At 46.2% G+C, this 26,044-nt stretch overlaps 1 protein-coding gene across 1 annotated transcript in view; it reads left to right on the top strand.

Moving 5' to 3' along the window:
* Positions 1–6: 6 nt before the first annotated feature.
* The window catches only part of map4k5 (mitogen-activated protein kinase kinase kinase kinase 5), a gene marked incomplete at its 3' end in the record, with an annotated part of 98,060 nt that continues 72,022 nt past the window's right edge, over positions 7–26,044 (top strand). The window contains exons 1-4 of the mRNA XM_084181522.1: positions 7–357; positions 1,440–1,735; positions 7,387–7,444; positions 24,007–24,097. Of these exons, the coding sequence (XP_084037648.1) occupies positions 1,628–1,735; positions 7,387–7,444; positions 24,007–24,097 (257 nt within the window). The 5' untranslated portion in view covers positions 7–357; positions 1,440–1,627. The remainder of the gene's footprint in view (positions 358–1,439; positions 1,736–7,386; positions 7,445–24,006; positions 24,098–26,044) is intronic.

Genomic DNA, 26,044 nt, shown 5'->3' on the forward strand with positions numbered 1-26,044 from the left:
AAAAACAATGCTTTCAATAGCTTTTTATGATCGATTCAATTATGCTAGTTGTTATGGTTTTCTTGCAATCTAGTTAGCCTTTACAGTTGAACGCATGGGTGACATAAAGTACATGTTCAGTAGTTAGTAGCTGCTCGTGTGTCAACAGGAGGAAATGACATGGAAACGTCGAGAACGGGAGGTTGGAGTTCCAGCCAAGCTACGTTTGCCGTTGTTGAGGTAGAGTGAGCAGCAAGCAGAAGTTTACACTTTCTCCGAGGAACAAATCATTACTTTTTGGATGAAAAGGAATTGACACCATACTATTGCCACATTGAACATATCACTTTCGTATGTCAAACGTATATGGAGTAAATGGTAAGTGGAGCAGACGTTGGGATTATCTAACGGTTAGCTTAATGTTAGCTAGCTAATGTTAGTTTGGGATGCTAACTAGATAGCTAACGGTAGCTCTAAGCAGGGCTGCCAATTCCTGATCCTGGAGTGGAAGGAAGAAACACTTTTGTTTGTTTGTACCTGGTAGTTAATTGCATTCACCTGGTGTCCCAGGTCTGAATTAGTCCCTTATTAGAAGGAGAGGATGAAAAACAAAAGTTAGCTAACGTTACGTTCTGAAAAACAGATTAATATCGCTCGGGTAATTTGGTTTACTCTAGCGTTACAGAGGGTTAGCAATTTTGTTGAACTATAACGTTATATAAATTCAATGATCAATATATTGTTTATCTGCTGACTTTTTCGTAGTTAGTTACCGTTAGCTTGCTTGCTAGCCTCAACCTAACCGGCTGGCCAGCAAATAGGTTGATTCTTGACTGTCTGTGTTCAGAAATTATATCTGTGGTGTCTAGCTACCTTAACGTTTCAAGTTTTATTAGTAGTATGTACAGGATACACATGGTATAACTTACTATACACCGTCCAACGAAATGTACCTTCTCGACAATGCAACAACAATAAGAAATTGTAAAATATAAGAATACGAACATAAAGTAAATGTCAGAGTATAATTAACATTATAGCAGAAGTATAGTAATGGAAGGCACAATTTATAGTCCAATATTTACACGTGTTTTGGGGAAGGGGGGGATTGGGGGGTAAGAGTTTAAACTGTGCAATATTTAGCAATAATAAATAAGAGTCTGGTAGCAGCAGGTGTGAGAGTGAGTGCATATAATATAATATGCCATTTAGCAGACGCTTTTATCCAAAGCGACTTACAGTCATGTGCATACATTTTTACGTATGGGTGGTCCCGGGGATCGAACCCACTACCCTGGCATTACAAGCGCCATGCTCTACCAATTGAGCTACATAGGACCACATGCATGTGTGCTAAGGTGCAGAGAGTCAGTGCAGGTGGTCAGTCCAGTTCAAGGCACCAGGCTATTAGCTAGAGGTTTCCTCATTAACTTTTATTTTCTTCTTTGTCTCACTTTCAGGAAATGGACCGGAGGGCAGATTTGGAAGCAGCACTTCTGCAGCTTTAGAGAAGCGAGTTATCACAACTTGAAGTACTCCTCACTGAATGATAGTGACGTGTATTTGCACAAGCTAACTAGCTAGCTAGCTAAATGTAAAGTGGAGTAGCTAGGTGTTGACAAGCTATCCAGCCAATTACCTAGCTGCTATGGATATCTTTCCAAGACCTAGTGGAGAAATTCAAAGAAAAAACCCACAGCAGGATTTCGAGCTTATTCAACGAGTTGGGAGCGGCACATATGGAGACGTATACAAGGTATTTTTTTAAGCTACCATCAAACTGAATAAACAGTCTGAATCAGATTTGGGTGTTCTGAATTTAGATCTTTATCTAACCAAAACAAGCACACACACCTGTTGAGAAGCACTAGATCCCTGTGCTTGAGTGATTCTATCCCCTAGCTAATTCCTATTGAAATCTGGCCAGAGTTACTGACGTGAAAGTTGTCAAGGTTGGATTTCACTCCCCTAGGCCCGTAGTTCAATTCTCTCTCAATGTGTTTCGCTTTTATATCCAAGATTGTTAGTGAAGTTCTGCGATGGTGTATGTTGTATAGCCTACTGAGCACCTTGATGCAAAGCACAGAACCTTTGCTGTTGTCGGTGTGCCAGCGGTGTTACAGGGGCATTTTGAGTTTTTGAATGGAAACTGAAGTGAATGCTCATCTACATGGCATGTTAATGCAGCCTGAAGTCAATAGGAAACGTATACCTATATACGTTATCAAGCTCTTAGTTATCCATTTTCGTAAATTCACTTTTGCCTGTTTTGAAGGGAGCTGTCTTGTGAAGTTTTGTTGAGGCTTTATTTAGAGTGGTGAGTCACCTACCACAAAGGATTTCATTTACTCGTGCTGAGTCTAGCATCTGCCCACCATATCACTCCACTGCCTTGGGTTCCACATACAGTAGTATGCAGTAGGTTACCACAGGGATCATCAACTAGTTTCAGCCACGGGCCAATTTTTTTCTTGAGCGAATAGTCGAGGTGCCGGAACATAATTATAATAAATAATTTGTATACTGCAAATTGACCGCAAGAAGCCCAAACAGAAATAATGTTTGATTAAAACATAGTAATTTCAAACCTTGCTTACATTTGTATATGATCACGTGTCTCTCTATTATGCGTGGGAATACTTGGGAACAGATTTCTTAAATTAAAATCACTTGGAGCTGATTTCCTTTTTTTTTTTTTTTTTTTTTTAAGTCTTTTATGTCCAACAATGAAAATTCCACACAAAAATTGTCTCCAACTTTTTTATTTAGAATACTTGGGGGGCCAAATAAAACCAGTTGAGGAACCCTGGTCGGCTTCAGATTCAGTCATAATGATGTAGCGACGACATTGTGGATAAAAATTCTAGGTCTACACCTGTTTTTATATCATCAAGTAGCTACACAGATGGATTGAGCCAATATCCTTTCATATGTTTTGAATAATAATAATAATAATAATATGCCATTTAGCAGACGCTTTTATCCAAAGCGACTGACAGTCATGCGTGCATACATTTTTGTGTATGGGTGGTCCCGGGGATCGAACCCACTACCCTGGCGTTACAAGCGCCGTGCTCTACCAGCTGAGCTACAGAGGTTGTCAGAACATTGCCAAGCAGTTCCACGTACTTCATGTACAGTCAGAACCAGAATCCTTCTACGATAGCGATGATACACAGTACCCTGCTTATAACTGGGAAGGAGGAATGAAATGGCTTTCTGATGTTATTCGCTGCCAAAAAAACAGATCTTTGTCAGGTCATTTTTCATAGTAACCCTGTGTTGTATTTAGTTCCCCAGTATGGACCACCAGACTATTTATTATAGGATGCATCTGTAACCCTGTAGTAACCCATGGTTATCTCCCAAATGGCACCATATTCCCTATATAGTGCACTATTTTTGACCAGAGCCCTATGTGCCCTGGTCTAAAGTAGTGCACTATATAGGGAATAGGGTGCCATTTGGGAAATACCCCATGTAATAAAGCATTGTACTGCAACCCCCCCCCCACCTCTGTTATTCTTTGATGGAACATGTGGTTAAAGTAGAAGTTAGATGGATTGGTAGGGAAAGCTAGGAACGATCCAACTCCAGTTTCCCATTTTCCTGGCAGAGTTATGAGGAGAGAGAGAGAGAGAGAGAGAGGAGTGTGTATTTACTCAACAAAGGGACAATTTGTTTGAATTCATTTGGATTTGAGCCTAACAAACTAGACATTTCCCTGTCTGTTCCCATGTTGAAAATCAGGTTTGTGCAGACAGTTGCATACGTTTCTGTTTACCTATTTGTAATGGACGACTAGACTACCAATTAGCTCCAGTGTGTGATAGTTGAAGCAGCCAGTCTGTCAAGCCTTCGCCTCACAAAGCAATCCGTGGCAGGCCAGTCCCAGCCCAGACACAGGGCCACCCCAGCCGGACAGCCGAGGCAGGCCAGTCCCAGCCCAGCCACAGGGCCACCCCAGCCGGACAGCCGTGGCAGGCCAGTCCCAGCCCAGACACAGGTCCACCCCAGCCGGACAGCCGAGGCAGGCCAGTCCCAGCCCAGACACAGGGCCACCCCAGCCGGACAGCCGTGGCAGGCCAGTCCCAGCCCAGACACAGGGCCACCCCAGCCGGACAGCCGAGGCAGGCCAGTCCCAGCCCAGACACAGGGCCACCCCAGCCGGACAGCCGAGGCAGGCCAGTCCCAGCCCAGACACAGGGCCACCCCAGCCGGACAGCCGAGGCAGGCCAGTCCCAGCCCAGACACAGGGACAGCCGAGGCAGGCCAGTCCCAGCCCAGACACAGGGCCACCCCAGCCGGACAGCCGAGGCAGGCCAGTCCCAGCCCAGACACAGGGCCACCCCAGCCGGACAGCCGAGGCAGGCCAGTCCCACCCCAGACACAGGGCCACCCCAGCCGGACAGCCGAGGCAGGCCGCTGGTGGAATGCAGTGCCTGGTATTTTCCCCGGGAGAGAGCCATGAACATGCAATGCCCACGGTTGAGTCCCGACTGGCACACTATTCCCTATTTAGTGCTGTGCCCTGGTCTAAAGTAGTGCCCTAAATAGGGAATAGTGTGCCATTTTTTGATATGCAGCCCAGGACTACGGCAGGCAGAGTGAAATACGATCAGGTCCTTGTCTAAACGTGCCAAGAATGGGAGTGTTCTTTGCCTCACTGACAGCGGAAATACATCAGATTTTAAAAGTCCTCCCCTAAACAATGACTTTGGTCTGCTGTAGTGCACAGATGGGTTGGAGATATTTGTGCAACTGAGAGGAGCAGGAAGTAAACCCATGGGGGTTGAGTTTGATTGGTTGTTTTGTTACTCGGCTCGTCTGTCTCTTTTGATGAACAGTTTTGACGTGTTTCATCCAGGGATGGAAATTAAGCTAGCCCATATCAGACCAGGTTTGTAGAAAATGTACCCAACTAGCCCGCCAGATTAGTTAGAGGTAGTTTCGCGAGCCAATGCTAACTAGCATTAGCGCAATGACTGGAAGTCTATGGGTATCTGCTAGCATGAACCCCTTGAAACAGTTCACATGTATTAATGCCGAAATCTAGTGACGTTATAGTTCGTTTTGGTGTTCGGCAAGTTTTTTTTTTTTTCCCGGCCGTTCGTGCGCACATTCTTTTTCTTGAATCAAGTCGAAATTCGGTAGCTGACGTCTACGCCCCTTCGTCGGTGATTGGTCAACTGTAGGGGTGGGAACTATGGACGGGATTCTTCAACGAAGTGTTTTCTGCCATCCACGAGGGAGAGTGTATGCAGCAGCTAGCCCCCTCTGAATGCAGTGCACTACTAGTTTTCAGCTAGCCCCTTCTGGATGCAGTGCACTACTAGTTTTCAGCTAGCCCCTTCTGAATGCAGTGCACTACTAGTTTTCAGCTAGCCCCTTCTGAATGCAGTGCACTACTAGTTTTCAGCTAGCCCCTTCTGAATGCAGTGCACTACTAGTTTTCAGCTAGCCCCTTCTGAATGCAGTGCACTACTCGTTTTCAGCTAGCCCCTTCTGGATGCAGTGCACTACTAGTTTTCAGCTAGCCCCTTCTGAATGCAGTGCACTACTCGTTTTCAGCTAGCCCCTTCTGGATGCAGTGCACTACTAGTTTTCAGCTAGCCCCTTCTGGATGCAGTGCACTACTAGTTTTCATGCACATTCTTTCACTTTAAGTTTCTACACCAAACAACTTAGCTAGATTGCGCAACTAAGACCTATTCTGCATAAAACGTCAATGATTTTTTATTTTTTATCTTCAATTAATTATCAATATTTTGAGGAAGTGTTACTGGCTAATAGTAGCTATGAAGTTGCTACGGTGTCTCGAGGGACAAACGACAATAAAATTGCTTCTTTTACTTCAAGTTTTTCAAGCGAAGGTCTTTTAGGGAGTGTACGAGCCCAGATGTTCGCTTCGCCTAGCCGAGTTCTTCTAGGAGCAAACCGAACCTATGTACGCGGACGCCATTAGGAGACATACCCTAGCCTAGCGTCTTAGGAGACAGACCCTAGCCTAGCGTCTTAGGAGACAGACCCTAGCCTAGCGTCTTAGGAGACAGACCCTAGCCTAGCGTCTTAGGAGACAGACCCTAGCCTAGCGTCTTAGGAGACAGACCCTAGCCTAGCGTCTTAGGAGACAGACCCTAGCCTAGCGTCTTAGGAGACAGACCCTAGCCTAGCGTCTTAGGAGACAGACCCTAGCCTAGCGTCTTAGGAGACTGACCCTAGCCTAGCGTCTTAGGAGACTGACCCAGGCCTAGCGTCTTAGGAGACAGACCCTAGCCTAGCGTCTTAGGAGACAGACCCTAGCCTAGCGTCTTAGGAGACAGACCCTAGCCTAGCGTCTTAGGAGACAGACCCTAGCCTAGCGTCTTAGGAGACTGACCCAGGCCTAGCGTCTTAGGAGACTGACCCAGGCCTAGCGTCTTAGGAGACTGACCCTAGCCTAGCGTCTTAGGAGACAGACCCTAGCCTAGCGTCTTAGGAGACAGACCCTAGCCTAGCGTCTTAGGAGTCAGACCCTAGCCTAGCGTCTTAGGAGACAGACCCTAGCCTAGCGTCTTAGGAGACAGACCCTAGCCTAGCGTCTTAGGAGACAGACCCTAGCCTAGCGTCTTAGGAGACAGACCCTAGCCTAGCGTCTTAGGAGACAGACCCTAGCCTAGCGTCTTAGGAGACAGACCCTAGCCTAGCGTCTTAGGAGACAGACCCTAGCCTAGCGTCTTAGGAGACAGACCCTAGCCTAGCGTCTTAGGAGACAGACCCTAGCCTAGCGTCTTAGGAGACAGACCCTAGCCTAGCGTCTTAGGAGACAGACCCTAGCCTAGCGTCTTAGGAGACAGACCCAGGCCTAGCGTCTTAGGAGACAGACCCAGGCCTAGCGTCTTAGGAGACAGACCCTAGCCTAGCGTCTTAAGACCCTAGCCTAGCGTCTTAGGAGACAGACCCTAGCCTAGCGTCTTAGGAGACAGACCCTAGCCTAGCGTCTTAGGAGACTGACCCAGGCCTAGCGTCTTAGGAGACAGACCCTAGCCTAGCGTCTTAGGAGACAGACCCTAGCCTAGCGTCTTAGGAGACAGACCCTAGCCTAGCGTCTTGAGATGGATTTGAGGCTGGTGGCAACCTACTTCCTCCGGCCCAGATGGAAACACTGAATCATGACCTAATGCTGGACTGTCTGGTGGTGTCTCTCTCTGGTTTGGCCAGTATGAAGAACCTCAGCCCCAATGAACTGAACTAACTAGTGACTAATGGATAGGGATAAACAGTAACACCATTTAATCAGTTTGAATTTGAATTCTGCCCCCCAATATAGGCCTATCTGATAACAGGGGTTTCATGATATTATGCAATTATTTTACACTCCCCAACAATGACTGGCTCCCCGGTCCCCACTCTTTTATTCTCTTTCAGGCTCGAAACATCCAAACGGGAGAGCTTGCCGCTGTCAAGATTATTAAACTGGAACCAGGTGAGTTAATCTAACTATACAATACCTCTCTACTTACTGTGTGCATGAAAATGACTCAATTTGAGTGGTAATTAACTCTAAAGGATTAAAAGATACTCAAATATAAAAATTATTTAAGAACATTTATTTGTGGTTTACAGGATATCCACCAAAAAACTACAGTGCATTCGGAAAGAATTCAGACCCCTTGACTTTTTCCACATTTGTTACGTTACAGCCTTATTCTAAAATTTATTAAATTGTTCCCCCCCCCCCCTCATCAATCTACACACAATACCCCATAATGACAAAGCAAAAACATCTTTCCCTCGATCCTGACAAGTTTCCCAGTCCCTGCCGCTGAAAAACATCCCCACAGCATGATGCTGCCACCACCATGCTTCACCGAAGGGATGGTGCCAGGCTTCCTCCAGACCGGACGCTTGGCATTCAGGCCAAAGAGTTCAATCTTGGTTTCATCAGACCAGAGAATCTTGTTTCTCATGGTCCGAGAGTCCTTTAGGTGCCTTTTGGAAAACTCCAAGCGAGCTGTCATGTGCCTTTTACTGAGGAGTGGCTTCCGTCTGGCCACTCTACCATAAAGGCCTGATTGGTGGAGTGCTGCAGAGATGGTTGTCCTTCTGGAAGGTTCTCCCATCTCCACAGAGGAACTTTGGAGCTCTGTCAGAGGGACCATTAGGTTCTTGGTCACCTCCAAGGCCCTTCTCCCCCGATTGCTCAGTTTGGCCGGGCGGCCAGCTCTAGGAAGAGTCTTGGTGGTTCCAAACTTCTTCCATTTAAGAATGATGGAGGCCACTGTGTTCTTGGGGACCTTCAATGCTGAATACATTTGTTTGGTACCCTTCCCCAGATCTGTACCTCGACACAATCCTGAATCGGAGCTCTACGGACAATTCCTTCGACCTCATGGCTTGGTTTTTGCTCTGACATGCACTGTCAACTGAGGGACCTTTATATAGACAGGTGTGTGTCTTTCCAAATCATGTCCAATCAATTGAATTTACCACAGGTGGAATCCTATCAAGTTGTAGAAACATCTCAAGGATGATCAATGGAAACAGGATGCACCTGAGCTCAATTTCGAGTCTCATAGCAAAGGGTCTGAATACTTATGTAAATAAGGTATTTCTGGTTTTTATTTGCCAAAATTTCTAAAAACAATTTTTCGCTTTGTCATTATGGGGTATTGTGTGTAGATTGCTGAGGAAATGTTTTATTTAATCCATTTTAGAATAAGGCTGTAACGTAACAAAATGTGGAAAAAGTCAAGGAAACTGGGTATCCTGCACCATTCCCAGAACCTTGTGGGAAGGTTGTATGCAAAATATCCATAGGACAACCAGGCTCTCACCAAACTCAAAGAAAAATATGGTTCTCAGAACGTTATGTGCTAGCTGGGTTTTGCCACTTGCCAAATATGTATTTATCGGGAGGGTTCAGGGCACAGGTTAAGATCTCAAGGATGATCAATAGAAACAGGATGCACCTGAGCTCAATTTCGAGTTTCATTGCAACAGGTTTGAATGCTAATGTAAATAAGCTATTTCAGTTTGTTTTATGTATTTTTTTTTTATTTAGAAACATTTGTAAAAACCTGTTTTCACTTTGTCATTATGGGGTATTCTGTAGATTGAGGAAGATTTTTATTTATTTAATCCATTTTAGATTAAGGCTGTAACATAACAAAATGTGGACATTTCCGAATGCACTGTCTGTGTCCCAAATGGCAACCCTTTTCCCTTCTATAGTCCACTACTTTTGACCAGGCCACATGGGGCTCTAGTCAAAGGTAGGGAATAGGGTGCCATTTGGGACTCAGTGATGCTTATGTGATCCAGATTAGGAGGATTACCACCAGAGGGGCTTTGTGCCTCCAGCCTGCCACCCAGACAAACACCAGCTGATTAATTAACCTACTGTCATTGAAGACAAGCAGGTTCATACTGGGTGGTTCCCCCGAGCCTGGTCCCACATCTGTTTGTGCCGTCTTGGTGTGCCTTGGTGTGACATTGACCATAGGAGTTGGCAAGACAGCACAAACTGATCTGGGACCAGGCTAAGTGTTTTTCCCCCCATCATCATACAACTGTTGATGACAGGTCTCTCTTGAAGAAGAGTCTTTCCTTAGACCAACCTATATAGATAAAGGTTGCATTTAAATGAGGCACTTGTGTTGTGGGGATGGCTTCTCTGCATCTTGTGAGATGTTAAATACATGTTAACTCAGGCTTAGTGGTTGAACACATAGTAAAAAATCCCTGTTGCTCAAAACCATAGAGTTGATCTGTCTTTTAATAACTGAAACATAAATCCTTTACTCTTACATTTTACATTTTAGTCATTTAGCTCTTATCCAGAGCGACTTACAGTTAAGTGAGTGCATACATTTTTCATACTGGCCCCCAGTGGGAATCGAACCCACAACCCTGGCGTTGAAAGCGCCACGCTCTACCAACTGAGCTACACAGGGGGGCCTCTTCTGTACCCTTCCGTGACTAAATGTCACAGAGATCCTTAGAGAGGATGCGTCCCAAATGGCAGCCTATTCCTTAAATAGTATACTACTTTTGACCAGGGCCCTGGCCATAGGATATAGTGTAGTACAACGAGGGCATTCCAGTGTGTTGTCTTGTGGTGTGGAAACATCAGGTTTACTAGAAGTCACGTGAAGAAGCAGCTGCACAGTAGCGGAAGCTTTTACGTGGTTCCTCGTTCAAAGTAGAAGACGCACTCGCATATCTGAGTCGGTTTGTTGCGGGTGGGTATAATTTGCTATCTTTAAAAATAAAAAATAAAAAAAACCTTGCACAGTGCTCTTGCTAGTATCACTTCAGTTTACTGTATCTCATGTGATGCCTTGGAAGACTCATACGAACATAGACCTAAAAGTGGAAGCTTTTACGTGGTCCATTAGGAGACCAAGAGAGGTTCTCAACCTAGGGTACTAGTAACACCCCCACCACATTGCCTATATTCCCAGGGGATACTTTGGAACACTCATCAGAACATGAACCTAATGTCTAATCAGTTGCACTTTGGGGCATGGGGTAATGGTAAAGGCTAAGAAACGTGTCAACACAGGCCAAGACATCTTGTTTTAACATGATTCAGTTGTCTTATTCCTGTCCTCCATCTTGTCAGTCAGAGCGTCAGTCAGTCAGTCAGTCGGGTAAACACCTGTACACCTGTGACCAGGTGCGATGGAACAGGTTTGTCTAGGTGGAGTGACGGTGCTGGTAAGACAGGACAGGCAGGGACAGGGAAAGAGAGGGAAGGAGAAACCGGGAGGGAGGGAGGCAGGCATGGAGGGAGGGAGGGAGGGAGTGGGAGCTGCTTGGGAGTGGACTGGCTCTCAGACATACACACACACACACACACACACACAGACCCTTCTCAAAGGCTTTGCGAACAGTCACCCTGTAATGTAGATGTGGCATGTAGTGTGTACCAGGACCAAATAAATCTCTCCCTTGGGGTCCCTTTTGTAATGACTCAGTATTACCAGAATGATATTCAATGTCTCAATGCCCATTTACTTTAATACCACCGTGGGCATTGGAATGTTTGTAGAGAGTGAGTTGACTAGAGCCCAACCAATATGTATTTATTTTTTGGGGGGTCCGATTCAGATTTTTTGGGAGGGACAAAACTTACCGATTTTATACTGTTTCACAGTGGGGAAATTAAAAAGTGTAATTTCTCATAAAATTGCCATCCAAAAGCGCAATTGTCCAAGAAATATGCTTAGAATGTTTTCTTACATTGTGACCATAATGACACATCACGAGAATGTCAGTAACTGAGGGGATCTTATGTTCAGATCAGAATGAGATTCCCTTTCTTCATCCTTTTTATCGGTGGAATGGCCGACGATAACGGTGAACCGATAAATCAGTTGGGCTCTAGATTTGACTGGTGACCTTTTTATTGTGATAACATCTTGGAATTACGACCATGTTTGATATCACTGTCTGATGTCAGTCAACCTACACTGCCTTTCCAGACCAAACTGCTTCAACTTCATCTGAAGCCGACTAGAGACTTTCAATCTCCCATCATTTCAATGGTTTGTTTGTTTTACTTTTTAATGTGCTTGGAGATTCTTTGAAAAGCGCTATAAAAGTTAAATGAGTTATTATTATTAGTGTTCCTCAATTTCACGTCTTTTGCTACGCTGACTAGAAGTGTGAACAACATGTCTCATACTCTTAAAACGCCCTGTGGTTGGTGTGGAGGTGGAACTGGTGTCTGCGTCCCTATAAGCCCTGTGGTTGGTGCGGAGGTGGAACTGGTGTCTGCGTCCCTATAAGCCCTGTGGTTGGTGCGGAGGTGGAACTGGTGTCTGCGTCCCTATAAGCCCTGTGGTTGGTGTGGAACTGGTGTCTGCGTCCCTATAAGCCCTGTGGTTGGTGCGGAGGTGGAACTGGTGTCTGCGTCCCTATAAGCCCTGTGGTTGGTGCGGAGGTGGAACTGGTGTCTGTGTCCCTATAAGCCCTGTGGTTGGTACGGAGGTGGAACTGGTGTCTGTGTCCCTATAAGCCCTGTGGTTGGTGTGGAGGTGGAGCTGGTGTCTGCGTCCCTATAAGCCCTGTGGTTGGTGTGGAACTGGTGTCTGCGTCCCTATAAGCCCTGTGGTTGGTGTGGAGGTGGTGTTTGTGTCCCTATAAGCCCTGTGGTTGGTGTGGAACTGGTGTCTGTGTCCCTATAAGCCCTGTGGTTGGTGTGGAGGTGGTGTTTGTGTCCCTATAAGCCCTGTGGTTGGTGTGGAGGTGGTGTTTATGTCCCTATAAGCCCTGTGGTTGGTGTGGAACTGGTGTCTGCGTCCCTATAAGCCCTGTGGTTGGTGTGGAACTGGTGTTTGTGTCCCTATAAGCCCTGTGGTTGGTGTGGAGGCGGAACTGGTGTCTGCGTCCCTATAAACCCTGTGGTTGGTGCGGAGGTGGAACTGGTGTCTGTGTCCCTATAAGCCCTGTGGTTGGTGTGGAACTGGTGACTGCGTCCCTATAAGCCCTGTGGTTGGTGTGGAACTGGTGTCTGCGTCCCTATAAACCCTGTGGTTGGTGCGGAGGTGGAACTGGTGTCTGTGTCCCTATAAGCCCTGTGGTTGGTGTGGAACTGGTGACTGCGTCCCTATAAGCCCTGTGGTTGGTGCGGAGGTGGAACTGGTGTCTGTGTCCCTATAAGCCCTGTGGTTGGTGTGGAACTGGTGTCTGCGTCCCTATAAGCCCTGTGGTTGGTGCGGAGGTGGAACTGGTGTCTGTGTCCCTATAAGCCCTGTGGTTGGTGTGGAACTGGTGTCTGCGTCCCTATAAGCCCTGTGGTTGGTGTGGAGCTGGTGTTTGTGTCCCTATAAGCCCTGTGGTTGGTGTGGAACTGGTGTCTGCGTCCCTATAAGCCCTGTGGTTGGTGTGGAACTGGTGTCTGCGTCCCTATAAGCCCTGTGGTTGGTGTGGAACTGGTGTCTGCGTCCCTATAAGCCCTGTGGTTGGTGTGGAGCTGGTGTCTGAGTCCTACCCTAATATAGCACACTACTTTTGACCAGAGCGCCCATGGGGAATAAGGTGCTGTTTGAGACGCACCACTGGTTTCTCAATCTCCGAGGGAAGCGCTCATTCTGACAGGAAGTGGCCTAGATTTGAGGCTTCCAGCAACATGAGAACATTGTGGGTCGCTCTCTGTGTGGATCGCTCTTTGTGTCTGCGTCTCACTGCCCCCCTATTCTCTATAGTGCACTACTTTTGACCAGTGCCTTATGGGTAATAGTTGCTATATTAGGGAGTAGGGTGCCATATGGAATGCTGTCCTTGGTGGACTCTTCGGCGCCTCAATAACTCGCTGAAATGGTCCTCTTGCTGAAACGTTTGTGGTTCCCTGGCCTGTTGTTTGCTGCATATCTGAAATGGCAGCGTCAACAGGTCGTCTCTGCACTGTTAAAACAAGACATTTTACAGTTGGTCTAACTATGTCAGCTTGACCCCTTGTCTTCTGGGCAATAAGAAAGGCTCTTGTATTGACATAAGGCTCTCACATCTCTGTAGGCCCATGGACTCGCCTCTATAAATTAAGCATTCTCAGAAGTGCTTTATATGAACGGCGCTATTACAGTATCCTATTTCTAGCAGTTATGTATGAGGTTACTGGTTTCTTTAGAATTCCTCAGTTACTGCCAGTAAAAACACTGAACTGTGAAGCCCCTCTTGTCTTGAGGATGGAGCAGTGTAGTACAGATCTGTCTGTCTGTCTGTCTGTTTGTCTAGTAGTAGAGACAAGTAGGAAGAGATTGGTCTGTCTGTCTAGTGTCAGTGGAGACGTGAAGTACAGTACCGCTAAGAGGATTTAAAGCTAGAGTTAAATTGAGCTTCGCCACGCCAGGTAATTCTCAGAGAGAGAGCTATTTAAAGCTTGTTTTTCTTCTCTAGCTAGCTAACACTGATGGGCCATTCACGCCACACACAGATTTACCCTTCTCGCACAGCTCTGAGAACGATACACAGCTTTACCCTTCTCTCACGGCTCTGAGATCGATGCTCCTAATCTAAATGGTTTGTATTATTGACGCTAAAGGACAATATTGCTAGTGGTTGGTTATGTGGCCAGGCCAGTGCCACCTGGCTCCTGTTGCTTCAGTCTTGTGCTCTGGTCCGTAGGCTATATGAGAAGTAGCACTGGTTGGTCGGTCGGGTCTGTGTTACCTTATTCCCTTTTTATACTGCACTACTTTTGCCAAGGGCTCTGAATAGGGAATAGGGTGCCATTTGTGAGGCAGGCCGTGGCAACAGAGCACACAGGAGGATGTCTTCACTTCAGTAGACTCTCTTTAATGATACACACTAGTCGTCCTTTTATATTCAAAATGCCCCCTTTTTACTTGTATTCCCAACTGTAACGTCAGGGCTGTATCCATAAAGCATAGGAGTACTGATCTAGGATCAGTACAGCCTTTTTACATCATTATGAATACGATTTATGTGGACAGCCGGGATCTGGTCCAAGATCAGAACTTCTTCTCTGAGACACTTTAATACAGGCCCCAGCCCTTCAGCTTCGCCACCTTCAAAGCCACCCTGTCTGTGGACCTGTCCTCTTCTAGCCTGAGTCCCACCCTGTCTGTGGACCTGTCCTCTTCTAGCCTGAGTCCCACCCTGTCTTTGGACCTGTCCTCTTCTAGCCTGAGTCCCACCCTGTCTGTGGACCTGTCCTCTTCTAGCCTGAGTCCCACCCTGTCTGTGGACCTGTCCTCTTCTAGCCTGAGTTCCAGTCTGTTTGTGCTAACATGCCAACTCCTTGTCATTTGCTTGACAATGAGCAGCAAATGGAGTTGGCAAGAGAGCACTAACAGACCAGGCTAGACCTGTCCTCTCCCCTGACAGAATAGAGAATGAAGGCCAAGTGTCACTTCTGCAGTAGTAGATCGGAGATAGGCTCACACGGTAGACTAAAAGGATAGGCTCACACGGTAGACTAAAAGGATAGGCTCACACGGTAGACTAAAAGGATAGGCTCACACGGTAGACTAAAAGGATAGGCTCACACGGTAGACTAAAAGGATAGGCTCACACGGTAGACTAAAAGGATAGGCTCACACGGTAGACTAAAAGGATAGGCTCACACGGTAGACTAAAAGGATAGGCTCACACGGTAGACTAAAAGGATAGGCTCACACGGTAGACTAAAAGGATAGGCTCACACGGTAGACTAAAAGGATAGGCTCACACGGTAGACTAAAAGGATAGGCTCACACGGTAGACTAAAAGGATAGGCTCACACGGTAGACTAAAAGGATAGGCTCACACGGTAGACTAAAAGGATAGGCTCACACGGTAGACTAAAAGGATAGGCTCACACGGTAGACTAAAAGGATAGGCTCACACGGTAGACTAAAAGGATAGGCTCACACGGTAGACTAAAAGGATAGGCTCACACGGTAGACTAAAAGGATAGGCTCACACGGTAGACTAAAAGGATAGGCTCACACGGTAGACTAAAAGGATAGGCTCACACGGTAGACTAAAAGGATAGGCTCACACGGTAGACTAAAAGGATAGGCTCACACGGTAGACTAAAAGGATAGGCTCACACGGTAGACTAAAAGGATAGGCTCACACGGTAGACTAAAAGGATAGGCTCACACGGTAGACTAAAAGGATAGGCTCACACGGTAGACTAAAAGGATAGGCTCACACGGTAGACTAAAAGGATAGGCTCACACGGTAGACTAAAAGGATAGGCTCACACGGTAGACTAAAAGGATAGGCTCACACGGTAGACTAAAAGGATAGGCTCACACGGTAGACTAAAAGGATAGGCTCACACGGTAGACTAAAAGGATAGGCTCACACGGTAGACTAAAAGGATAGGCTCACACGGTAGACTAAAAGGATAGGCTCACACGGTAGACTAAAAGGATAGGCTCACACGGTAGACTAAAAGGATAGGCTCACACGGTAGACTAAAAGGATAGGCCAACACGGTAGACTAAAAGGATAGGCCAACACGGTAGACTAAAAGGATAGGCTCACACGGTAGACTAAAAGGATAGGCTCACACGGTAGACTAAAAGGATAGGCTCACACGGTAGACTAAAAGGATAGGCTCACACGGTAGACTAAAAGGATAGGCTCACACGGTAGACTAAAAGGATAGGCTCACACGGTAGACTAAAAGGATAGGCTCACACGGTAGACTAAAAGGATAGGCTCACACGGTAGACTAAAAGGATAGGCTCACACGGTAGACACACGCTAGACTAAAAGGATAGGCTCACACGGTAGACTGAAAGGATAGGCTCACACGGTAGACTAAAAGGATAGGCTCACACGGTAGACTAAAAGGATAGGCTCACACGGTAGACTAAAAGGATAGGCCAACACGGTAGACTATAAGGATAGGCTCACACGGTAGACTAAAAGGATAGGCTCACACGGTAGACTAAAAGGATAGGCTCACACGGTAGACTAAAAGGATAGGCTCACACGCTAGACTAAAAGGATAGGCTCACACGGTAGACTAAAAGGATAGGCTCACACGGTAGACTAAAAGGATAGGCTCACACGCTAGACTAAAAGGATAGGCTCACACGCTAGACTAAAAGGATAGGCTCACACGCTAGACTAAAAGGATAGGCTCACACGGTAGACTAAAAGGATAGGCTCACACGGTAGACTGAAAGGATAGGCTCACACGGTAGACTGAAAGGATAGGCTCACACGGTAGACTAAAAGGATAGGCTCACACGGTAGACTAAAAGGATAGGCTAACACGGTAGACTAAAAGGATAGGCTCACACGGTAGACTAAAAGGATAGGCTCACACGGTAGACTAAAAGGATAGGCTCACACGGTAGACTAAAAGGATAGGCCCACACGGTAGACTAAAAGGATAGGCTCACACGGTAGACTGAAAGTATAGGCCCAGAAATCTTGCTTGTTTGTAGGTGACCAAATACTTATTTTCCACCATAATTTGCAAATAAATTCATTAAAAATCCTACAATGTAATTTTCAGGATTTTTTTTCTCAATTTGTCTGTCATAGTTGACGTGTACCTATGATGAAAATTACAGGCCTCTCTCATCTTTTTAAGTGGGAGAACATGCACTATTGGTGGCTGACTAAATACTTTTTTTTCCCCCACTGTATATCCAAAGTAGGGATTGGGGTTTGAAATCATTTTACTATTAGAATAGTATAATGAATTTTTGTTGGATATCCGGATAGTGGAAATATGTTATTGAGGGCAGTTTTTGTGTGTAATTTATATGTAATTTTTTTTTAACCCTGTACGTTTTTAACTTGAGCACTGCTGCGCGAGCGAGAGGCTGGCCCTCTATTTGCTGCAGCTGCTGAGGTGCCGGTGAGATGGGAGCGAGCAGGCGGAGGCAAAGAGAGAGAGACTCTACTAAGCTACAGACAAGACTAGCTAACTTGTAGCAGCCACAATCTTATACTGAACAAAAATAAAAAAACGCAACATGTAAAGTGTTGGTCCCATGTTTCACGAGCTAAAATAAAATATCCCATAAATGTTCCATATGCACAAAAAGCTTATTTCTCTGAAATGTTGTGCACAAATTTGTTTAAATCCCTGTTAGTGAGCATTTTTCATTTGCCAAGATAATCCATCCACCTGACAGGTGTGGCATATCAAGAAGCTGATTAAACAGCATGATCATTACACAGGTGCACCTTGTGCACCTCAAAATTTGAGACGTCTGTGGCAATGTCTTGTGTGACAATACTGCACATTTTAGAGTGGCAGTTTTGTCACACAAGACATTGCCACAGAGGTCTCAAATTTTGAGGAAGTGTGCAATTGGCATGCTGACTGCAGGAATGTCCACCAGTGCTATTGCCAGAGATAGTATATAGTAGTAGTAATAGTAGGCTTGGTCTAGCATTAGTAGACTTAGTCTCTGCTGAACCAAAGTCACATTTATTCCACACATCTGACTTCCCCTTTACCTCCTGAGCAACCAGTAAACATTCCCCTTTACCTCCTGAGCAACCAGTAAACATTCCCCTTTACCTCCTGAGCAACCAGTAAATATTCCCCCGTTTCGAGTTTATTTGTCACGTCCTCTGCATCCATTTTGCTGTCACGTGTTACGGTGTTCAGAGTTTGTTATAACCAATTTATTGATGTGATTATGATGCTATATGACAGGCCTTATTGTGCCCTATTGGGACGGGATTAGTTTTACTGGGGGAGGTCGGGTAATGTACAGTTGAAGTCGGAAGTTTACATACACCTTAGCCAAATACATTTCAACTCAGTGTTTCACAATTCCTGACATTTAATCCTTGTAAAAATGATCTGTCTTAGATCAGTTAGGGGATCACCACTTTATTTTAAGAATGTGAAATGTCCGAATAATAGTAGAGAGTGATTTATTTCAGCTTTTATTTCTTTCATCACATTCCCAGTGGATCAGAAGTTTACATACACTCAATTAGTATTTGGTAGCATTGCCTTTAAATTGTTTAACTTGGGTCAAACGTTTTGGATAGCCTTCCACAAGCATACATTTTTCATACTGGCCCCCCGTGAGAAACGAACCCACAACCCTGGCGTTGCAAGCACCATGCTTGTAGCCAACTGAGCTACATGCACTGTCAACTGTGGGACCTTATATAGACAGGTGTGTGTCTTTCCAAAATCATGTCCAATCAATTGAATTTACCACAGGTGGACTCCAATCAAGTTGTAGAAACATCTCAAGGATGATCAATGGAAACAGGATTTACCTGAGCTCAATTTCGAGTCTCATAGCACAGGGGCTGAATACTTACGTAAATAAGATATTTCTGTTTTGTATTTTTAACACATTTGAAAAAAAAATCTAAAAACATGTTTTCGCTTTCTCATTATGGGGTATTGTGTGTAGATCGCTGAGAAAAATGTGTAATTTAATCCATTTTAGAATAAGGCTGTAACGTACCAAAATGTGGAAAAAGTCAAGCGGTCTGAATACTTTCCGAAGGCACTGTATGTTGCAGCTTTAGCAACACAGACAGCGTGATAAACACTGTTGATGTTCTGTGGTGGTCGCTGCAGCAGGGAGGAGAGAGAAAGAGACAATGGGTGCTAGTCACAGTCACTCGCTGTCTTTTTATTTATTTTCTACTAAGCGAAGCAAGTCTGAGACAGGCACAATCAATTCAATTGCTGGTCGGACTCCCTCTAGTCATTTGTTTCTTGTCTTAATTATTTAATCAAACAGTGTGCTTAAAGCATCAGAGAAGCTCAGTGAATATAGTTGATTTGATTTAAAAATACATAGGATGTGTCAATATATGGAACAATACAATGTTTTATAAAATGTCAACCAATCGATTGGTCGAAAGAACAGAGGACTCTTGGTCGACCAAGATTTTTTTTTTTGCCGGGGACAGCCCTACTCTGGATTGACGTGTATTAGAGCGTGTTCCCAGTTCTCAACGATATCCACAAACTTGAAGCCATTGAAGAGGGCCACAATCAACAGCCTGATCAACTCTTTGCGAAGGAGATGTGTCGCGCTGCATGAGGCAAATGGTGGTCTCACCAGATGCTGACTGGTTTTCTGATCCACGCCCCTAACTTTTTTGGGTGACCAAAATATCAGTTTCTGTATTCACAGTCGTAAAATCCATAGATTTTATTTTTTGTATATATATATTTTTTATTATTTTGGGGGGAATTTTACCCCCTTTTTCTCCCCAATTTCGATCTTGTCTCATCGCTGCTACTCCCCACTGGGCTCGGTAGAGGCGAAGGTGAAACATGACCCGCCAAACCGCGCTTCATAACACCCGCCTGCTTAACCCCGAAGCCAGCTGCACCAATGTGTCGGAGGAAACACCGTTCAACGGACGACCGAAGTCAGCCTGCAGGCCCGCCACAAGGCCCGCCACAAGGAGTCGCTAGAGCGCGATCAGCCAAGTAAAGCCACCCCGGCCAAACCCTCCCCTAACCCAGACGACGCTGGGCCAATTGTGCGCCGCCCTATGGGACTCCCGGTCACGGCCGGTTGTGACACAGCCTGGGATCGAACCCGGGTCTGTAGTGACGCCTCAAGCGCTGCGATGCAGTGCCTTAGAACGTTGCGCCACACGGGAGGCCCTAATCAATTTATTTCAATTGACAGATTTCCTTATATGAACTGTAACTCAGTAACAGTTTTGAAATTGTTGCATTTATATTTTTGTTCAGTGTATTTATCATCCCATAGAACAGTGCCTGTCTTGACTGGAGGAACCTAGAGAACCTAGACAGCTATAGCTAGCTAGGCTAATTTGAGGCCACATTTAGCGTTTTCTTCCCAACCCCATTCAGATAAAAACAGCCTACCTGTTCATTGCTCCTTGTAGCCTACTCCTTCTCCATTTCACTAACGTTTAATTCCGTAATTTTATTCCATCTTACATTGCATTGTTAGCAGGGAGCTTAGTGGTTAAGAGTATTGTGCTAGTAACCGAACGGTCGCTGGTTCTAATCCCCGAGCCGACTAGGTGAAAAATCTGTCGATATGCCCTTGAGCAAGGCACTTAACCCTAATTGCTCCTGTAAGTCGCTCTGGATAAGAGCGTCTGCTAAATGACAAAAAAATAAATCTATATACGTAAAGAAAAAATACTAAATAATATATATATATATATATAAAGTATGTGAGATGCGTTTTGCCACCTTATGATATTTTTTTCTAAATGTTTTGCTCTAGATTGCAGCAGATGGCAGGTACAGGTAGCTTCAATCAGCAGCATCACCATGTTTAAAAAACCAATCCTGGTACATGATGATGTGCTCCCAGCTCTCTAGTCTAGAAGCCAGAGCTCTGGCGGTCCTCTCCTAGCAGAGTAAACACACACAGATGGAGAGCATGAGATGCTATGGCTTTTGAGCTGCAGCTGACGCTCCTCTCCTAGCAGTGTGAGGAGGAAGCAGCTAGCTCCTGATTTGATATCCAGCGGACTCCTGTGTCATGTGTTCCAGGGCCCGTTCTCTTTGTCTCCTTCCTGGGTCTGTCTCTGGCTATGTCACAAATGCCACCCTATTCCCTATATGGTGCACTACTTTTGACCAGAGCTCGATGGGACCTGGCCAAAAGTAGTGCACTACATAGGGAATAGGGTGCCAGTTGAGATGCAACATCTGTCTCACTCTCTGTCTCACTGGCTGCTGAATTGAGAGCAGATGGCGTCGCTGCAGTGCATAGTTTTAGACTCCTACATCCTCATACCGAAAGGGATGCATGAAGTCCAACAGAACTCAACCGATACACAGTCTAGACCAGGGTTGCCCAACCCTGTTCCTGGAGAGCTACCGTCCTGTAGGTTTTTGCTCCAACCCTAGGTGTTACTAACCTGATTCATTTTACGAAAACGAGGCACACGCCAGATAGCTAGCAACAATAGCAAGAAGCTGCCATGTGAGGAATCGCAGGCGGCTCGTTTCAGCTAGTTTTATCCTGTGTTCTTGATCCCATGTCTTGTTTTGAGGTGTTTTGACTGATGTCACGTCAATGCTAATATGGCTGAAACTCGCTAGCTAGCTAACCAACAACTGTAGCGATGTATTAGAGTGCTCATTCTGCACATTTATTTCTGTTTTCAATAAACATTGGAGACTAAATATAGGTTACATGTTGTCAACAATCTAAGCCAGGACTGCCCAACCCTGTTCCTGGAGAGCTACCCTCCTGTAGGTTTTTGCTCCAACCCTAATCTAGCACACCTGATTCTAATAATTTAGCAGGTTGATAAAATGAATCAGGTTAGTAACACCTGGGGTTGGAGGCGAAAAACCTACAGGAGGGCAGCTCTCCAGGAACAGGGTTGGGCAACCCTGGTCTAGATGTTACAGTGGTGGTAGTGGTGGTGCTATGGTAGCGACAGCGGCTAGTAGCTAGCTGAACACTCTGCGTGTGTACTTTAATAGGAATTCAAGCGAATCACAGACCGTCTACACTAGATACCACCTACCTGAACCCCGTACGACGTAATAGTTTATAGGACACCGTTTAGTTCATTTTGTTCATATGCAGCGTGGCTGTGGTATGATATAAACTGTAGAAGTATTAATTCATCCGGCCATATTGAAATGGTGGAGTAAAATCCTCCGTGGTTTGGAGCATGGCAAAGCAAGCGGAAAGATTTAGTGATAAGTAAAATATTGTGATTGTCCAGTCCAACGTGTTTAACTTTTCCTGCACTAAATATGAAGTCTAGAAGTATACCGTGATGGTGTGATAGTAGTCACTGTTGCAATATGAAGTCTAGAAGTATACCGTGATGGTCTGATAGTAGTCACTGTTGCAATATGAAGTCTAGAAGGATACCGTGATGGTCTGATAGTAGTCACTGTTGCAATATGAAGTCTAGAAGGATACCGTGATGGTCTGATAGTAGTTGCTGTTGCAATATGAAGTCTAGAAGTGTACCGTGATGGTCTGATAGTAGTCACTGTTGCAATATGAAGTCTAGAAGGATACCGTGATGGTCTGATAGTAGTCACTGTTGCAATATGAAGTCTAGAAGGATACCGTGTTGGTCTGATAGTAGTCACTGTTGCAATATGAAGTCTAGAAGTATACCGTGATGGTCTGATAGTAGTCACTGTTGCAATATGAAGTCTAGAAGTATACCGTGATGGTCTGATAGTAGTCACTGTTGCAATATGAAGTCTAGAAGTGTACCGTGATGGTCTGATAGTAGTCACTGTTGCAATATGAAGTCTAGAAGTGTACCGTGATGGTCTGATAGTAGTCACTGTTGCAATATGAAGTCTAGAAGTATACCGTGATGGTCTGATAGTAGTCACTGTTGCAATATGAAGTCTAGAAGGATACCGTGTTGGTCTGATAGTAGTCACTGTTGCAATATGAAGTCTAGAAGTATACCGTGATGGTCTGATAGTAGTCACTGTTGCAATATGAAGTCTAGAAGGATACCGTGATGGTCTGATAGTAGTCACTGTTGCAATATGAAGTCTAGAAGGATACCGTGATGGTCTGATAGTAGTCACTGTTGCAATATGAAGTCTAGAAGTGTACCGTGATGGTCTGATAGTAGTCACTGTTGCAATATGAAGTCTAGAAGTATACCGTGATGGTCTGATAGTAGTCACTGTTGCAATATGAAGTCTAGAAGTATACCGTCATGGTCTGATAGTAGTCACTGTTGCAATATGAAGTCTAGAAGTATACCGTGATGGTCTGATAGTAGTCACTGTTGCAATATGAAGTCTAGAAGTATACCGTGATGGTCTGATAGTAGTCACTGTTGCAATATGAAGTCTAGAAGGATACCGTGATGGTCTGATAGTAGTCACTGTTGCAATATGAAGTCTAGAAGTATACCGTGATGGTCTGATAGTAGTCACTGTTGCAATATGAAGTCTAGAAGGATACCGTGTTGGTCTGATAGTAGTCACTGTTGCAATATGAAGTCTAGAAGGATACCGTGATGGTCTGATAGTAGTCACTGTTGCAATATGAAGTCTAGAAGGATACCGTGATGGTCTGATAGTAGTCACTGTTGCAATATGAAGTCTAGAAGGATACCGTGATGGTCTGATAGTAGTCACTGTTGCAATATGAAGTCTAGAAGGATACCGTGATGGTCTGATAGTAGTTGCTGTAGTTCTGTCAAGTCCTATCGTTACTCAAAGGGGAATATTGTTGTGTGTGTGTGTGTGTGTGTGCGTGTGACTCTCTGTGTGTGACTCTCTGTGTGTGTGTCTGTCTCTCTTTCTCTCGTCTCTGTGTGTGTTTCTACATCTGATTTGGCTGTGTTTCTACATAAAATAATAATAATATGCCATTTAGCAGACGCTTTTATCCAAAGCGACTTAGTCATGTGCGCATACATGTTTACGTATGGGTGGTCCCGGGGATCCAACCCACTACCCTGGCGTTACAAGCGCCATGCTCTACCAATTGAGCTACAGAGGACCACATCTGATTTGGCTGTGTTTCTACATCTGATTTGGCTGTGTTTCTACATCTGATTTGGCTGTGTTTCTACATCTGATTTGGCTGTGTTTCTACATCTGATTTGGCTGTGTTTCTGTCTCTCTGCTTCCAGGGGACGACTTCTCCATCATCCAGCAGGAGATCTTCATGGTGAAGGAATGCATGCACCACAACATAGTGGCCTACTTCGGGAGTTACCTCTGGTAAGAGCCAAGACAACACTGAATACCAGGCACCCTATTCCCTAGGGCCCAGTGCTACCTCTGGTAAGAGCCAAGACAACACTCAATACCCGGGATGTTACAAATGATCCCTAGGGCCCAGTGCTACCTCTGGTAAGAGCCAAGACCACACTCAATACCTACCAGCACTCTGTATCTGAGTGAGGTGGTGATAGTCTAGCCGCGGGAGGAGGTGATAGTCTAGCCGCGGGAGGAGGTGATAGTCTAGCCGCGGGAGGTGGTGATAGTCTAGCCGCGGGAGGTGGTGATAGTCTAGCCGCGGGAGGAGGTGATAGTCTAGCCGCGGGAGGAGGTGATAGTCTAGCCGCGGGAGGTGGTGATAGTCTAGCCGCGTGAGGTGGTGATAGTCTAGCCGCGTGAGGTGGTGATAGTCTAGCCGCGGGAGGTGGTGATAGTCTAGCCGCGGGAGGAGGGGATAGTCTAGCCGCGGGAGGAGGTGATAGTCTAGCCGCGGGAGGTGGTGATAGTCTAGCCGCGGGAGGTGGTGATAGTCTAGCCGCGGGAGGAGGTGATAGTCTAGCCGCGGGAGGAGGTGATAGTCTAGCCGCGGGAGGAGGGGATAGTCTAGCCGCGGGAGGTGGTGATAGTCTAGCCGCGGGAGGAGGTGATAGTCTAGCCGCGTGAGGAGGGGATAGTCTAGCCGCGGGAGGTGGTGATAGTCTAGCCGCGGGAGGTGGTGATAGTCTAGCCGTGGGAGGAGGGGATAGTCTAGCCGCGGGAGGAGGTGATAGTCTAGCCGTGGGAGGAGGGGATAGTCTAGCCGCGGGAGGAGGTGATAGTCTAGCCGCGGGAGGAGGGGATAGTCTAGCCGCGGGAGGAGGGGATAGTCTAGCCGCGGGAGGAGGGGATAGTCTAGCCGCGGGAGGTGGTGATAGTCTAGCCGCGGGAGGAGGTGATAGTCTAGCCGCGGGAGGAGGTGATAGTCTAGCCGCGGGAGGAGGTGATAGTCTAGCCGCGGGAGGAGGTGATAGTCTAGCCGCGGGAGGAGGTGATAGTCTAGCCGCGTGAGGAGGTGATAGTCTAGCCGCGGGAGGAGGTGATAGTCTAGCCGCGGGAGGAGGTGATAGTCTAGCCGCGGGAGGAGGTGATAGTCTAGCCGCGGGAGGAGGGGCTGGTCTGTAGCTGAGTGGGGTCAGGAGGGGATAGTCTGTAGCTGAGTGGGGATAGTCTGTAGCTGAGTGGGGTCAGGAGGGGATAGTCTGTAGCTGAGTGGGGATAGTCTGTAGCTGAGTGGGGATAGTCTGTAGCTGAGTGGGGATAGTCTGTAGCTGAGTGGGGTCAGGAGGGGATAGTCTGTAGCTGAGTGGGGTCAGGAGGGGATAGTCTGTAGCTGAGTGGGGATAGTCTGTAGCTGAGTGGGGTCAGGAGGGGATAGTCTGTAGCTGAGTGGGGTCAGGAGGGGATAGTCTGTAGCTGAGTGGGGTCAGGAGGGGATAGTCTGTAGCTGAGTGGGGATAGTCTGTAGCTGAGTGGGGTCAGGAGGGGATAGTCTGTAGCTGAGTGGGGATAGTCTGTAGCTGAGTGGGGTCAGGAGGGGATAGTCTGTAGCTGAGTGGGGTCAGGAGGGGATAGTCTGTAGCTGAGTGGGGATAGTCTGTAGCTGAGTGGGGTCAGGAGGGGATAGTCTGTAGCTGAGTGGGGATAGTCCTGTAGCTGAGTGGGGTCAGGAGGGGATAGTCTGTAGCTGAGTGGGGTCAGGAGGGGATAGTCTGTAGCTGAGTGGGGTCAGGAGGGGATAGTCTGTAGCTGAGTGGGGATAGTCTGTAGCTGAGTGGGGATAGTCTGTAGCTGAGTGGGGATAGTCTGTAGCTGAGTGGGGATAGTCTGTAGGTGAGTGGGGTCAGGAGGGGATAGTCTGTAGCTGAGTGGGGTCAGGAGGGGATAGTCTGTAGCTGAATGGGGATAGTC

The sequence above is a fragment of the Coregonus lavaretus genome (genome assembly GCF_964263955.1).
Source record: "Coregonus lavaretus genome assembly, chromosome: 18".
Lineage (NCBI taxonomy): Eukaryota > Metazoa > Chordata > Actinopteri > Salmoniformes > Salmonidae > Coregonus > Coregonus lavaretus.